The 17,146-nt window shown below is 49.1% G+C and overlaps 1 protein-coding gene across 1 annotated transcript in view; it reads right to left on the minus strand.

Annotated features, from left to right (window-relative positions):
• Nucleotides 1-11,649, minus strand: part of ITGB5 (integrin subunit beta 5) — a 58,341-nt gene extending 46,692 nt beyond the window's left edge. The window contains exons 1-3 of the mRNA XM_066323089.1: nucleotides 11,458-11,649; nucleotides 7,446-7,531; nucleotides 384-588 (exon numbers count right to left, since the gene is read on the minus strand). Coding sequence (XP_066179186.1) covers nucleotides 384-588; nucleotides 7,446-7,531; nucleotides 11,458-11,563 — 397 coding nt within the window. The 5' untranslated portion in view covers nucleotides 11,564-11,649. The remainder of the gene's footprint in view (nucleotides 1-383; nucleotides 589-7,445; nucleotides 7,532-11,457) is intronic.
• Between the last annotated feature and the right edge of the window lie 5,497 nt (nucleotides 11,650-17,146).

Genomic DNA, 17,146 nt, shown 5'->3' on the forward strand with positions numbered 1-17,146 from the left:
TCCCATAGCTCTTTTGCATACTGACAGAAAACAGATATGTGGGTTTGTTTCCAATTTATAGAAGGAGCTGTCTCAGTTTAGAATCATGCCCTGTCAGCTTAGTGGAGGAACTGAAGTTAACTCCTTCCATGCAGCAACTCCATTTTCAAGCTGAGCAGGTTCCTTTTAAACACATGCAGGTGTTAAGACCATTACTGGCAGCAGTTGTGGGTGGGCTTTGACTGACTTGGCCTCTCACAGGGGACACGTGCCCCAGCCCCAAACCTGTTTGTGAGGCACCCCCAAAGTTCAGAGGTATGCAGGGGGCCAGCAGGCACCAGCTTTAGTGCTGGTGTATTTTTAGGGCTACAAGGCCATGAGCTACAGCGTTACTGGGGACTCACCAGGACGAAGGTTGAGGGCGACCTTCTGAGGCGTGATCTGTGTGACGTCCAGGTGGGTCTGGCCGGAGCCCTTGCTGCTCAGGGGGACGTTCTGCACCACGCTGATGCTGCTGCTGGGGCTCTCGATGGCGCCGGCACAGCCGTTGGCAACCAGGTTCTGCAGGAAGTCACACCGGGACGTGATGGACTTGGTGCTGCCGAAATCCTGGGGGAACAAGGGACAAAGAGGAAGTGGAGGGCAATGCATCAATCCCACAGCAGGGGCTTTGGCATGCTGGTATCTAACAACTGGGCGATGACAAGCTGGTGTCCTTTGTGATGACTGTACTTGGAAGGAGCCGGCACGGAGCCTTGACCCTTTCAAAAGGATCAACCAAAAAAGGAAATTCTGTGAGGATTTGAATTTGCTTGCAGAGCACCGAAACAAAAACCTAAGCCTGTGTTTTCAGCCCAGCCACAGCAGCAGCACCTGTTGCCAGCCCTGGCCACAAAAGAGCAAGGCAAAGCTTTGCTTTACTCCGTTTGCTACAGGGACAGCCCCTTGCCATCCCGATTATTTTATGCACATGCATTGTCTCAAAGGAGCTGTGCAAAAGACAGAAGAAGGGACAAGGAGGTGGCACTGAGGTAAGCAGAACCAACCCAGAGATGGCCAAGTAAAGATGTGAAGCTGAAGACAGGCTGGGTGGCTCCCTCTTCCCTGGGTGAGACACCACACATCCCCACACAAGCACTGCGTGGAGAATAAGGCAGGTGGGAGAAACTTCATGGGAGCTGGTGAAAACACACTCTGTGCCCATCACAGGCAGTCAGGCACAGGCAGCAAGGTGCAGGCAGTGGCCCACTCCCAAAGGATGGCCAGGAGTCTCCCAACACCCATCACAGAGCTCTAGCCCTTGCTGCAAGCCCTGTGCGTGGTGCACAAAGCAGCCTTGTGCAGGGCAGCACTCAGGAACAGCCTGGAACACAATGCACCCTTTTGCAAAGAGCCTGTTTGTTAGAATGCCTTTTTTTTCCTCTCCCCAAAAGTGCCAAAGGGAACAAGTCACATGCCCAAAACTTACTGGATTCTCAACAGTCGATTCCTACTTATTTCTGCACTACAACAATAGAGGCACCCCTCTTCAGCTCCAGGGCTGAGGGACTAATGTGACACGAAATAATGCAGAGAAGATGCTTGCAGCCATGCCAGCCCCTCCTTCAGCTGTTCAGCCAAAACCAGTGTGGGGCTGAATAAACCTCACTTATTGCTGAAACTCCAGCATGGCAGAGGACAGGAGAGACATCAAGGAGGGAGAGGCTCCTGACGGATCCTCATGGGGTGATCTCCAGGGGTCCCTCAAGGACAAGCTTGGATACAGGGCCCTGGGACAAAGACAGAAGCTTCCAGCTGCATTTTTCTCACTACAAGGTCCCAATGCTATTTGAAAAATGAGAGTTTTGCATTCCAGCATCCAGCAGCAGGGTCCAGCCAAGAAACCGACGACGGCACATCAGATGGATACAAACACAAATTTCTTGGAACGCGTTGTGTAAACAGATGAACTTCCAAAAAAGGAGGACTGGGACTACTTAAATCATCTCCAGCCTGACAAAATAAAAATCAGAATCCCTTACAAAACTGAAAACAACGCCCAGCCTTTCAGAGCCGCACATTTCAGGCAGCCTTGGAGAAAAGTTTCTCTTGGATGTGGTTTTACCTGAAATCACCAAAAAGCTGGTGGGGTCCAGGTGTGCTCCTGGGCCTATCCACCCAGCAGCAGGGCAGCAGGGGAGATGCTCTCCTACTCTCCCAGTACCCAGACCACAGCTCCAGGTGAACACCTCTGCCAGCTCATTTCTGCTGCCACCTATTAGAAAGGACACTCAAACAAAGTGTTGCAAAAAAGCAATACAAACAGCCCAGAGGTGCAGCTGGGAACTTCTAGTTACTCTCGAGTAATTAACATTGCAGAGAAGAATCCAAATAGGACAATATTTAGGGCTGCTTACATAACGGCAGCTTCTAGCAGGTGTTTCCAAGCCTTCCCAGGGTCTGCTCCAAAAGACTCCAAAGGAAGTCCAGGAGGTCAGAGGAAAGCCCCTACACAACTCTTAGGTCAGCAGTGCCTTTGCGCTCCTCCAGTCCCCAGGTTCCCCTTGCCTGATCCAGCTATTTTCTCTAAATTTTCTTCTAAAAAGGTCCAGAAGACTTGCAAAAAGGCAGTAATTGCTAACCTGCAACTCCAGTCAAATCCAGCTATTTTCTTGTTCTGTGAAAAGCCATATTACCTGAGGTGGAAGAAAACACCCACCCTCAGGGGTGCAAATGCCCGAGGGGAGGGTGGTGCAGCTCAACACCCAGAGGTGCAGGACTGACCCCTGCTTCATCTTGATTTCTTACCCAGGCAGAGTAACGCTGAGCAGGGGGTGACAGTGGCTTTGGGAAATCCCCACCAGTCACCACTGCACCTACAAACACCCAAGCTGCACCCAAAGGTCAAAACCCAAAGCCCAAACTGGGGCTATCAGGTACCGTCCAACTCTAGTGCAAGGCTTTCTGTGACGGATGAAAACCAAGGCTCACGGAGGTTCAGTAAAGAGAAAAATGATGAGCAGACCTGGGGAATAAAGGGCATTGCACAGGTCCAGACAGCTCGTGAGAAACCACACCAAACGGCAGCCCCACAGCAGCTCAGACACAGCATCCTGGTTCAACCCCCAATTTTCCCCGAGCACAGAACACCCTGGGGCTAGTTAAGCAATTCAGCCATGCCCACATGTCTGCCTGCGGGCCTGCTTGGGCAAGAAATGCAGCAGATGCCCCTCACAAGGGGGAACCAGCCCAAACTTTGCCCCATGGCACAGAGGAGATCCCCCAGGCCCTGTCAGTACCTCTGGCTGCCCCAGCCCCCGGGCAGTCGTGGTGCAGCCTCGGGGCTAACCAGCTCACAAAGGAGAATGCACACAAGCAGACAGAATGAATGGAGACAACAGCGTGACAATTACATGCTCATCAGTTTGACAGTTTTAAGACAAATTGCTTGGTTCATGCTATAAAAACGGAGAATAGCACTCACTGTATCTAATATCTAGTGCCTGACTAGGCATGTCCCTGCCATTCAGCCCATCCTGTTCTCTTCTGCTGAAGGTCTCAATCATGTTTTGCTTTAATCAATCCAGTTCTGCATTAATTCAGTCTGAAACATGCCTGCTTTCTCAAAAAAAAAAAAATCTCGACATGATCCATTTAGGAACATCCTTGATTTTCTTTCCTCATTCTCTAGGCATACACTTCTGAGATGGGAGAGGATGGGGTAAAAGCACCTGCTGGAAAACAGAGGGTACCACTGGGGAAATTTCAGTTCACTTACACATTTCAGTTTAATTAATGTGTATCTCTGGTTTCCACGTACAGACATAAATGCATCCATACAGGTAATGGACAGATGAGCACAGATCATCCACCTATAACAAGCACATCTAACAAACAAGAGGAGCTTCTGCATACTGGTACACTGCTCCCCACAGCCGTAAAAAAAAAAAAAAAAAAAAAAAAAAAAAAAAAAAAAAGGTGAAAATTTGCCCCATACTGGTACTGTAATCACCCCAGGAAGGTTTATCACAATCACAACCCCCACCTACCTATCACACCTGCCCTGGCAGCTTAGAGGACAACACTGAAGCCACTTCCAGGGCCCCCTGTTCTCCCCAGCAAACACAAGTCCTGCTCAGCCTGGGCAACCAGGTGCCACTGCAAAAAATTCAACAAGCACCCTCCAGTCCCACACATGGGAACCAGGCTGCCACAGAGAAACAGCATCCCCACAGGCCAGTGTGCAGTTTCCAGCCAGAATATTTTACCAGCACCATGCCAGCAATTTCTCATTTCCAGTTTCTCCTAGACCTTGCAGATTCCTCAGTTCCAGCACGGATGGAAAGGCTGCAGCAGTCTCCATCACCCCAAGAGTCATTCTCCCTCAGAGAGCCCTGTTTCAAGGCATCCTCAGGTGATGGTTAAGGCCACATAGTCACACCTCCTCTTCTAAGTGCCACTGAAATCACCCCTTTTGAGGCATGCCCTTTTTCAAGGAATTCTTCCACGAGCCAACAGAATCGTTGTCTGCTCCCAAATTTCCAAGAGCCCAAAGAGTTGTGGTTAGCTCAGCAGCCCCTGGAGGCTCTAGGGCTGCTGCACACCAGAAGTTGCTATCATCAGCTCATCCATCATCAACCTTCGGATGTGAACAGAGATGCTGAGAAGAGATTTCAGATTTCAGAGAAGTGAAAAGAAGTTCAACCAAACCAGGGGACATGATGCACCCTGTACCAACAGGTGAGGGGGTGGCAGTCATAAAGAGAGAGCACCTTCACTGCTCTGCTCTAAGATCTGTCTGTACACATCCCCCACCCTCACAATTCAAGGCAACGTAAATTCACAGGACCTTATCCCTCCTGGGAAACTACTGGGATAGGGCTCCCAAAGAAACTGGTATGATGGTACCACCAAGTGAAATTATTCCCCAAATATTTCCCCAAATGAAATACAAGAAGGTATATGTATACAGGAAGATCAATTTTATACATATAACTACACTATGCAATTATACATATAACTGTACAATGTGTATATATAAATACATATAAACCATATAACAGACATCTCTAAACATACAGTGTACATTATATATAGAATTATATATAGGCTTCTACTATATGTATTTCCTGACAAAATTAATAAATTGTCACTTACAAAGCCAATAAAAGCTGGCCCAATTTGCTCCCAAACCTGTAAAGTAAATGCAAAATGAGCACAAAGTACACACAAATCAGCTGACTGAGGTTCTGCCACAACACAGCTGCCATCTGTGGAACCCATTCCAATATCTTACTCCTGATATAGAAAGAGCAGCAGAGCTATAAAATTTGACTGGCATACATGCACCCAGGAAACATAGATAGCAAAAGGCAGCTAATGGAAGAAGCTAAAGAAAACACATTAAGATCTATTTAATAAATTCAACAAACCTGACTAGGCTGCAGCAGAGGGAGGGGGAACGAGGTGGTGAAATGACCATGAAAAGAAGGCAGATATTATAGTTTGTGATATTACTTTAAAACTTTCTGAAGTTGAAAAACTCCAGGTATCTTTTGGAATCTCATTACCTCACATGGTGATCTCAGCTAAAGTAAACAATTAGTTTCAAACAGTACATTCTAAAAAAAAAATACAAAAAAATACAGAATTAGAATAAGAACTTGCTAAGTTTTAACATGTAGCATGTAATGAGAACAGCAGCTTTTAAAAACGTAGCTCTTGGAACAAAACACCTTGCACTGTGTATTTTTAAATAGCTGCCGCAGGCTAAAGGTCAGGAAGTATTACAGGACTTCCCTGTAAACACCCATCTTCCTCCTTGGCCCCACCATTCCAGTTAGGAATTTTCTTTTTCTTTAACTATCCTGTTTGCATGATAAGAGTCAGGCTGCCAGTCCCATTGGTACAATTAGTGGTCACAGTGACCACCAGATAAACATTTCCACTAGCAGCACTCTGCAGAAAGTTGTCTTTTGATGCCAAGTTAAAAAAAAAAATAGAAAGAAAAAAAAAACAAAAACAAAAAAAAAGCACAAGCTATTGGGTACCCATAGCTTAATAGCCAGCGTTCCTGGATCCAATCTCACCACCACAGATTAGCTGGCTGGAAGAGGAGCTCTTACAGCTGTTTACAAGATGTCTCAGAAGCAAGATCTATTGCTTTACCCTTTCCCTTCTGCGCACCAATTGCCTGGCTGGAAAAAAACAACCCGTGAAAGTTGTTACACTGTCAGGCAGCGTGGTGTTTGCAGCATTACCAGGTTTTCCCTGGAGAGCTGCAACTGTGTTTACCAGCGAAAAATCCAGAGAAAAAGACCTGGAGAGCCAATGGCTCAAACCCAGCCAAACCAGAGGGATTGGAAGCCACCTTCACCCTACATCCATCTCCATCCCCAACCCCATCCTCTGCCCTGGAGCTGGGAGCTGCCCCAGGCAGGGCTGGCAGGAGGAGGGATGGGAACACCAGAGGGGACAGAGCTTGCATTCTCAGCTCAGCAACACCGGCTGCAGCTGGAAGCTGAAGTGAGTGCTCAAACGGGGCCAGGGATGGTCACACTAGAGGAATAAGGGTCAGCAGGGAACAGAACAGCATCACTGCTGGCCATGCCCATTGGGAGGTTCAAGATCATGCACTGCTCTGGGGTTCTCACATTCCAAAACTGGTTCCTGACACAGCAGCTGTGCCAGCCTGTTTTTCAGATTTTTCCATGCATCTAAAAGCATCCATACTTCTCTCCTGAACACCTAGGACAGGCACTAAGCAGGCAATTGCTTTCTATGCATCAGACATTATTAGGTCTTCCACACACCTTGTTCTCTAGAAATCCTAAGTCTACTTGATAAGACATATATTGGAATATATATATATTTATATAAACTCATAAGCAGCCCCTAGGGAGCAGGGGGAGATATTTGCAATTCCTCACAAACAAGGAGGTACAATTGAATCATGAGTGAGCAGCTTCAGCATCAACACAGGGATGTATTTTCCCTCTGAAGAGCTCAGTTACTCAGTGCAACTCATGGCTCAGATGCCAGAAGCATGGGTCACATCCCCCCCAAATGAAACAATGGATTCAGAAAGGAGAATTGTCTTTGTTACAAACAAAGAGCCATGCCAGGCCACACGACAGGGGACACGTAGCAGGACACTAGCCAGGGGCTTGGGGCTTTTTAGGGAGAGCTTTGGAGCAAGGCTCCCTGCAACACAGTGCCCATGCAGGGACCCAGCATCCACCAAAAACAAGAAGGTAATTGAAGGGACAGAAGGACTGAAGGAACAGTGCTGCTCTGTTGAGGGTGTGTGTGGGGCAGTGGGGTCAAAGACTTATTTCCTGTGATGTCAAAGAGCTGAGGAGTCACATACACCCAAAATACACTCGCCATGGAGCACCCTCTGCCCCCACTCACCCCTTGTGCCACGGGTCAGGAACAGCAAAGGTGAGAAAAGAGTTCCCTTCCAGCACTACAAAAAGCCCACCTACCTCCTTGGAGCACCAGGCACACTTGGGATGGATGAGGAGACATTCTTCACAGGACGTGGCGCTTCCACTGGTGCACAGATTGAGACCTTCAGCAAGAGAGAACAGGATGGGCTGAATGGTTATTCCACTCCAAAACAGTGTTTAGGGGGGTTCTGAGACATTCTTAATGCTAAATACACTGTAAATTCAAATGAGCAAATAATTTGCTGGGAGCCTAAAAGGCAGGAGAAGCTGTAAACTCCCTTCACCTGTAAGGAGGTCTTGTTTTCTAAGGTAAGTGAAAAGGACAGAAACTTGCTTTGGGGGCTGAGAACACCTAAAATATCACTGAATATGGTGGTTTTTCAATGGTGTCTGGTTGATCAAAGAGCCCAGCTACTCAAATCAAATACTCCCATTGCTATGGACAGAAGGCAATAACTGTTTGACCAGTCTGAAACATGGAGCTGACTGTCCAAAAGATGCTGACTTTTAAAGCCATCTTTAGGCATATCTTCTCATTTTTTCTAGCTGAATATATGGGGGGCCTCTCCCCATAATTTTCCTATTAAAGCATTCATGAAACATACTCATGTCCCCTTCCCACACAGGTGATTCTCACAGTGGACTCATGTTAGAGTAAAGTGCATTTATTTTACTACGAGAGACATTTCCACAGGATATCCAGGTTAAGCCTTGCCCTGTGTTTGCACTGGGACACATCCAAGGCAGCAGGGGTAGAAAACACCGAGGTCTCTTCCTGCCAGTGATCCCAGCAGGGGCATCAGCCAGGCTGATGCTCTTTGCTCCTGGATTGCTGAAGTCTGTCAGCACAAGGGGTCCCGAGCAGGTTCCACTCACAAAATCCACAATTTGCGCTTTGGGCTTTAAAAATGAAGTGCAACCACACAAGTAAAGCAGAAGTAGACATCAATGGCAGGGGCTCTGAATGCAGCAGCCTGTTCAAGCATGCCTGTGGCTATGAATGTGCCCTTCCATGCCACTGATGGCCCAGCTCCCCCGGGTGCAGCTATTAACTTCCACTGTCAATAAATGATTAAAGAAATCTTCAACCGAGGTTTCCAGCACAGAGGCTGCACACTCCAAATGAAACGCCTCAGGCTAGAACTCCCAGCCTGCTATTTTTTCCAGCCCAAATGTCAATAAAAGCATTGTCAGGCCTCTATTTTCAGCCAGTTGCATCTGCAGATACCAGCGCACCACGCTGCTACTGGGTGTAATCTGCAGATTCCACAGATTTGCCAACAGCTGCTGAAGAGCCCCATGAAGATTTCTCCTGACCCAAGAACTTTCTGCCACGAGAGCTTTGGAAGAAGGATTTTTGCTGTATCCCATGTGAATACTGCACCAAGAAATGGAAAGCCGTGGCTGCCTGGGTCGCTCCCATAAGGGGCTGAGCAGTGAGCACAGGAAGCAGTGAATCAAGCTGGACAGCTGGAGGAAAACCTAGTGTGCCCTGGACTAAAACCAAAAACAGGATAAGTAGGTCCTGTCAGTCATTCTCAGTCATTGCAGAGGCCAGACTGTGCCAGAGCCCTGCACCTCTGCTGCCCACAAGGTGGTTAACTCTAACCCCAGAGAGCCAAGCCCTGCACGCTCTCTATGGCTCTCATTCAAACAGGCTCCCTGGCTCATTCATACCAAACAAGAGCCTTCTTAAGAGCGTGGGTTTTTTTTCCTTCTGGCTGTTACCACATCCCCAGGCATTTCATTCCTTGTTCGCATTCAGAAGTTATATTCCAGCCCTTGGACATTGCAAGAGCTCAAAACATAAATAGGTAGTATAAAGCAAAATGTAACTTGTTCAACTGAGGTAAAATTTAGACAATTCACAATTTAGCAATTAACACTTGTATTTGCAAATCCTACAACATGGCCCAAAGCCTCCCCGTTGAGAGCTGCTGCTCTGGCAGCTGTGCACAGGGTAACCCAGAAAAATAATGGGCTTTATGTAGCAAATACTTGCATTCGTACCCTGGCTACCCAGGCCTGGCTCTCCCACAGCTTCACTTGCCCATCTGCATGGAAATATTTACTTCCATTCCAGACTGCTGGATTTTTGAGAGTTTACTTAGTCACAGTAATAGCTGAATGAAAACCAAGGTCTCCTCCTTCCACTGCGTGCCATGACCAAAGCAGCCCACGCTCCTGTGGCCAGCCATGGGGTGACATTCCTCACGGTGGCAGCTTTTGAAGTTTCCAAGTACGCTTTTCTTTCCACTCTGTAGCAACACTAAACCATTTCCAGCATTGTTGTGAAAACAGAGCTTTGTGAAGCCCTCCAATTTTAGATTGAAACCTGAGCTTTTTAAGTTGGAGTAGAAACACACAGGATTTTCCAGATGCAAGTCTTTGCTGTGCGTGATTCAGTGCAGCCTTTCCTGAATCAGGCAGAGCAAGGAGCTGATGATGCTCATGCTAGTTCAGGTCCTTGCATATGCTAGGGGAAGTCACCCAGTGAGACTGCAAGGAACTCAGTCTGCTCTTTGGACTGTGATACATTTAATGAAACCACTCCTGAAAAATCAGCTAAACTTTTTATAACGGGGGAAATTCCATCCAGGATTAAGCCGGGATTACTCTGGAGGTAAATAATCCACCCCCATGGATTGCTGAGCTGCACAGCCCACATAGTCCTTCATAGTGATGCCACTGAGTCCTAAGCCCTGAACTCTCATTTATTTTGTGCAGTAGTGCCCAGCAAACACAAAGAACATCTCCAAATTACATTCTTCCCTTGGATTGAGCTCCTGGAGAGCCCAAAAAAAACAGAAGACAGCATATCCCACTAAACAGCAGAGATTTTAGTACATCAAACTACAGATGGAGAGCAAGATAGGAAACTCTGATGAAAGGTACTCAGCAAATTTACTCATAAAGATGCTCCAGGCAATCAGACCTCATTTTAAACCTGTTCTGCAAGAAACCCTAGTTCGGGCAGCTCCTCAAACGGAGGTGAATGTACTGGCATGCTTAGGGAAGACAGAGGAAAAAAAAATGTGATGCACTTTGTACAGCTAAGCATGAAAAAAAAGCATTTCATCTGTGCCTGCAACAATCATTCTAAGAGATTTGTCCCCGAGATGGTCTGCTGCAATACTGAACCATCAATTTCATGGATCAGACATACACCAAAAAAAATAGAAAAATAGTTAAGAAAACCTCTTCTGAGTTATGTGCCACAGCACTCTGCAAGATGAGCCTCTGCTTAAGATTACTCATTAAAATATCAAGCACTGAGCGTAAGTACTGGAATAGTAGACTTAGGCATTTTGTGGATTTCCTTCTTATAAAAAAGCTTAACCAAGTGCTCAGAGAGGAGGAAAACCCTATTTCCAGTACTGCTGGAGCAGAGTCACAAACTGCACTACAGTTCACGCGTGTGTGTGTGGAAACCGGGAGCATCCCCACGGGGGACAAGGACCTCGCTCTCTAGGTGGGGGGACAGTAAAAGGTGCAAGTGAGGCACGATCCAAGGTGCGAGCGTGGAGACCGGTCACCGGCAGCCTGTGAGTGCCTTTCTGCCGCTACTCCTCATCCCATCGATTAACACACAGCGCCCAGGCAAACATCCCGGGGAAGTGCTTATCCCCGAACAGAAGTTGCTGCAGCCGCTTCCATTAGGAGTATGTACACACAGAGCGAGGCACACAAACAGCAGTGCTTTTTAAGGCGAAGGTGTAACACTCTGCCGATGCTCTCCGTGCCCCGCAGCGCTGCCGGAGCCACCGGGGCCACGGCGGGCGGGGGCACAGCGCTGTGCCGGGGATGCGCGGAGAGCCCCGGCAGCGGCCACCCGCGGGCACGGGGACAGCGGGGACAGCGGGGACCCGCGTCCCGCCGGCTGCGGGGCACGGCAAAGCGGGCGCCGAGGGGAGGCACCGGGAAAGGGGGCGAGAGGAGAAAAGAACACAGACGGTAACAGAGAGCCCCGAGGCGGGTCTGGGGGACAAGCCGCCTTCCGGAGCGGCGTTCGCAGGGCCCGGGGCGGCCGGAGCGGAGCGGCCCTTACCTCTGCCGGGCTGCAGCGGGGCGGCCAGGAGGAGGAGGCGCAGGAGGAGGAGCGGGGGCGGCCGGCGGGCGGCGGCGGGGGCCGGCAGCCCCCCTCGGCGGGGCATGGTGCGGCGGCCGGGGCGGCCGGGCTGCCCTTCCCGGCCGGGTCCTCCCCGCCGCCTTTTGTGCGGCCGCGGCGGCGGCGGCGGGAGGAGGAGGCGGGGGCGGCGCCGCGGAGCTGCCCGGGGGCGGCGGGCCGGGCCGGGGCGGTGTGCGGCTCCGGCCGCCCGTGTGTCCCTCCGTGTGTCCGTCCCGCTGCCGAGGGTGCGCTGCCGCCTCCCCGCCCCGTGCAGGAGGCGTAGCCGCGACCGCGGAGCGGGACCCGCGGGCACGGCCGGGCCCACGGACACGGGACACGGGACACGGACACGGGCGGGCTGCCCCTGCAGACGCACATGTCCCCGCAGGGACAGCCGCGGCCGGACACGCAGGACGTGGGCAGACACACGGAGGCGGGCGCGCACGCAGATGTGCCCACAGGCACACGAGGAATGCGCGCCCTCGCTCGCAGCAGGGCTTGCACTCGTTCCCCACGGGTCAGTGCCTGCTCTTACGTGGCATTTTTCCCGCCTCAGGGATTTTTCTCTGTGCAAGCAGGCCGTGTCCATTTGCTGAAGGGCTCACTGAGCCCGGGCAGCTCCGCACTCCTGTCTGACGGCTTTTTGGCACGGTCCACGCCCCCACCGCCTGGGACATCAACGCCTCGGATCGAAAGGAAACATCGGATTTATAATCGTGTTTGGGTTGCTGGAGAGTTTTCTGCATTCTTCTGCTTTTAAAATAAATCATAAATCATCCCTAGAGGTGATCATTGATTTTAAAAGCAGTTTATAGTAACAGGTAACTTACCCGTGACCTGCAGACCGGCATGACACCCTCATGTCTACTAGATCTCACCGTCAGATTCTGCTTAAAACACATTTATTGTGTTGCTGTTCTCAGACAGAAGCGATTAACTGTGATGCCACCCGCCAAAATTTCCCCTTACTTGGATTGATTTCCAGCGCTGCTTTCACAAACCTTGCTGATTTCCTCAGCTCCATCACAACCCCGGGAGAAACCAGGTTTGGATTTCAAGTGACTACTTGTTGTTGTAGGAAATACACACCTACAAAAGTTGTAACATTTTAACTGCTCCGGTGCTGCTAAATCAAACCTAGTCCTGGTGTGGCTGTAGGAGCGTCACAAGCATACACAAGCAAAAATCTCACTAAATGCCTCATCAAAACCTCTGCCATGGTGGGTGTGGTATGTGGGACAGGCAGTAACCTACGAGCTGCCCTCGAGCTGTTGGCTGTGCGTGGGGAAAGGATCAGCTCTCCCTCTTATCCCCAAAATATAAGGTGCATGCTGTCACCCTTTATTAATAATTACATTCATAATGACCATGTTGTGACTGATCTGGACACACAAAATGTGTATGGGGACTTCAAAACAGGTTGTTCCTCTGTGGAATATTTTTAATATTCCTGTGGGAAAAAAAAAAAAAAAGTGAAATGTAGATCCTGCACTTGCAAGAGATAAAGTACATAATATGAGCATTACTGCCCAGGGAAGCCTTGTGTAGACCTAGAAGTCCCTTCTTGGATCTCCTGGCCATGCCCAAGTACCCCAAGACAGAACTACAACTACGAATATCCATGGATAGACTGATGTTTGAGAGCTTTAAACTATTCCTGGTTGTAGGAGCAGGGAGATGCTCATCCCTTGCCCATGTGTGCTGCCATGCTGCCTCGGGAGCACTGGCTGAAGGAGCAGATGCACAGGGGCAAGTGGTCAATGAGCAAGGGGGAAAAGAAGAAGCAGGGTAAAGAAACTACTTGGAGGGAAGGAAACTACTTTTTGAGACTCTGCTGTGACATCTCAAGGAGCAGAGAAGAGGGCTTGAGGAAGCAGGCAGTACTTTCAGAAGGAATGTGTTGCAGCAGGACCAGAGCCAGGCGAGGCGCAGGAGCTCCCCAGTCACTGGTTATATTTAGCTGGGCTCAGCTGAGGCCGAGCTCTCTCTTTCTGCAGGGGCCTGTGGCACTGGCACAAGCACCTGGTGCTCACTGTGCCCAGGCAGTCCTCATCCCACAGCCCCCAGGAGAAACCCCCACAAGAAGGGGGAAGGTCAGGAGCTGCTACTGTGCACTTTTTGAGCAGTAAAATGTTGTCGATGCTCAACACCTGCTGTCAGTCTTCATGTGTTTCAAGCCAAGCCTGTTGAAGGTCCCACAAAGTCACAGGAGGTTTACCTCACCCCAGTGTAACACCACTGACCCACAGACCACAGTGTGGTGTGTATAGGGAAAGACCCCTGGAGCCACAGGGGAGGAAGTGCTGTGCTTCCCTGATGAGAAGAGTGTTAATACCCTTCTCTGAAGCTGGTACTCTTCTCTTGTCCCACATGCTGCAGCAAAAGGGGATGTGATTGTACTAATGGCCAAGTGAGCAGCTGTAACACCAACGGGGAATTTGTGGTGATCATGGGGTGGGCAGCTCAGCTCCAGAGAAAGCAGACACCCTTGTGCCCACCGACCAAGAAATGAGGCATGAGCAGAGGTAATGTGTGGCCTGAAATGAGATCCAGAGAAGATGTTGGTATAAAACCTTCCTGCTTGCAGACAATATGCCTTGGTTGTTTTTCTAGAGTCAGGGTTGGGATGGCAGTATATGCCCCAAAGAAAGATTGCCTACATGTATGAAACCAGATAACCCCTTGATCTTCCTCCTGAGATTCCCTTGTTCTGAAAAAGGGGTTGAGAAAAAAAGCTTTTAATGCCCATATCTCAGCAAGATTATTATGTATTCAGTAGAAGATGAGTTTGAGGCAGCACCAAGATTTTGGGAAGAGAACAGAAAAAAGAGCTCTGTCTCCTGGGTGTCATGAAAGGATGACCTACAACGAAGTCTCCCAGGATCTGCAGGAACAGCCATCACCACAGCCTGGGTCTTTTCTCTCTTGACCATCATCTCTCCTACAAAATGCCATTCCTGAGGATCACACAGTTCATGAGACTGAGATCCCTCAGGCTGCTTCAAGTATTTACGTGCCACAAGAGGCCCTTGGACTTGGGTTATCAGTATCATTGCACAGTTTTGCTGTAACAGAGAGAGGAAAATCCCTGTCTGGAAAGGCCTGATTTTTATGTTCACTTTCTTATCCCTTACACTTTAACCAGTGGTTAAAGCAGGACATAAGCCCAGGGTATCTGACCTAGGCATGGATTTGAAAGTGATGTAATTATAAGTTGATTCTTTGGCTCTCTTATCATCAGTGAAAACAAATAAAATCCTTTATCTGAGATGCTCCAGGTGTTCTACAGATAGGTTTTCATTGTCATATCTTCCTTGAGGCAGAAAGGGTGGATAAAAGCATCTGAGTCACATCTAGATGTCTGCCATGGCGCTAAAGAGTTCCTGGATTTTCAGTGGTGATTCCTTCCTCTCTCTGCACCACTCTGAGCCACTCCCAGGCCCTTGCACCAAGCCACAACCTGTTCCAAGCTCCACCTCTGCCTTAGTGCTTCACAAAATATAGCCACTCTCCAGCAGCAAAATCCTGGGACATTTCTGACTTTCTTCCATTTCTAGACTCTGTGGCTCTGATGGACTCTGATAAGTTTAGGTTTACTACTTCCTAGCAGCTCCAGCTGGAAGAAACATCATCTGTCTGGATGTAACTCATTACAGCCACATTATTTGGTATAACTCATTCAACCACCACATCTGCAGTAAGTTCAGCTCTCCAGTGTGCAAGAAAGCCCAGCTAAGACATCTAAGACTGCCTGTTTCCAGAAGTCAGATGGCTGGATGGGGAATCCAGGTGCAGCCTGGTTTCAGGCAACACTGGTGCGCAGCAGGTTCTGAACATCCCTCAGTCCTTTGGTCCAAACAACTCTCTATACAACAAAGGATGGCCAAACTGGAATTCAGATGGTGAAAAAAGCGGACTGATTTATGGTTTTAATGAAAATGAGTTTTAGGAGAGCTAGGGTCAAACTGGGGTGTAGGATCAGGGGTGTGAAATAAAAGGCAAACTCGTTTGAACCTTGGAGACCTCCACCATGTTACAAACTGTTCTTGTATTAGGAAAGATCTTAATTTTCCTTTCCAGGTCCTCGCCATGCTGTTTGCTGGTTCCTCCTGGCTGTGCCGTGATGGGAAATAGGGGAGCAGAGACACAAGCTGTGGGCACAGTGCAGCTTTGCCATCCCCACACTGCCTCCTCCCACCAGTGAGCCCACAGACCACTTTGCTGGGGTTTTCACTACCATGGAAAAAGTTTGTCTCCTTCTCTCTCCAAGGAAGCCATATTAAAAAAATACAATTCACACAAAATGCTTGTTAGTAACAGGCAACAGCCACATGCCAAAAATTACAATCATAAATTTAATCCTATTTCTATTCTCTGGCTAAAGATGCAGCACATGTTGCTCCTGCCTGCTATTAAAAATAGATATTTTTACCATCTAAGGACCAACCTCTGTTCTCAGATCTCTCAAGAGCAACACTACTCCCCAAACAACTCTTGACCTGCTGAACAGCAGCATCACAACATTTCTGGGAAGCAGAGAACAGCACCCAAAGTGGTTTTGCCAAGTTTTGACCCTCTAATAGAAGAAAAAAAAGGCAGAATTCAGAATAAATCTCTGAGCTAGTCCATAACTGAAGCTGCTGAGCTGGAAAGTGAGGGAGGTGCAAGGGAAACACTTTCCTCATGCCTCTATGGTACATGAAGTTGAGACAGGGATGATGAAGCCAGACCAATCTGGCCAAGTTTTGGGGTGCCTACAGCCCCTGGAGCGGGCTGGGAGGCACTCGGCTGCCTGAGAGGCTGTCTACTGGAGGGTTCACTGATGTGCTGAATCAAAAGGGCTATGGATACCTCCAGCCACGAGCCATCCCAAAAAATACGCCCCAATCCCAAGAGTTAAGTCCTGCGCCATCAGAGGCGTGGGGATGTACAAGGCTGGGCCACAGGAGAGGGTTAAAAATTAGCGGCTCCCTAGAAACTTGTCTGTGTATCTGTTAATGGTTATCCCAAGGAGAACGTGCTCGTTGAAAGGTTTTCCTCCCGTGTGCCTCATCTGCAACTGCAAAGAGCCAGCCCCATCTTGTGGCCAGGGGCTCTGCTGGGTGCGGAGAGGGACGAGGAGGGAGGAGTGTGTGACAGCCCCAAGGTCCGTCCTCACCGCCCTGCGCGGAGACTTGAAAAATGTTCTGTCTTCCTGCGCATCTTGCCTCACACAAACCGGTCCCGCTTTGACCAGCACTCCGGGAGAGCCGCGAAAGCCAGGAATAAATGCTGGATGCATCTGGCAAAGGGTTTCTTACAAATGGAGAGGCCAAAGAGATTCCCTTTGTATGCCTGCAGCGTAGGGGAAGCATCACTAAATACGATTTAAAATGTCAGCAGGCAGAGCCAACTAGGCTTGGCTCCGCTCAAATCTCTGGCAAAACTCCCACTGAACGGACTAAAAGCTCCAGTCCTAAGCACCTTGGTGAGCACAGTGCTCTGGATGTACAAACGTGTTTCCAAGGAATTCACCTGGATCTGTGCAGTTTGGACCTCACAGTGCCCCATGCAGCTTTTTCAAATCACAGCTGACACCTGGCTATTTCATCACTACCTGAAATAAATCACTGGACTCTGTTTTTTTGCT

This window comes from Sylvia atricapilla, chromosome 7, assembly GCF_009819655.1.
Source record: "Sylvia atricapilla isolate bSylAtr1 chromosome 7, bSylAtr1.pri, whole genome shotgun sequence".
NCBI lineage: Eukaryota > Metazoa > Chordata > Aves > Passeriformes > Sylviidae > Sylvia > Sylvia atricapilla.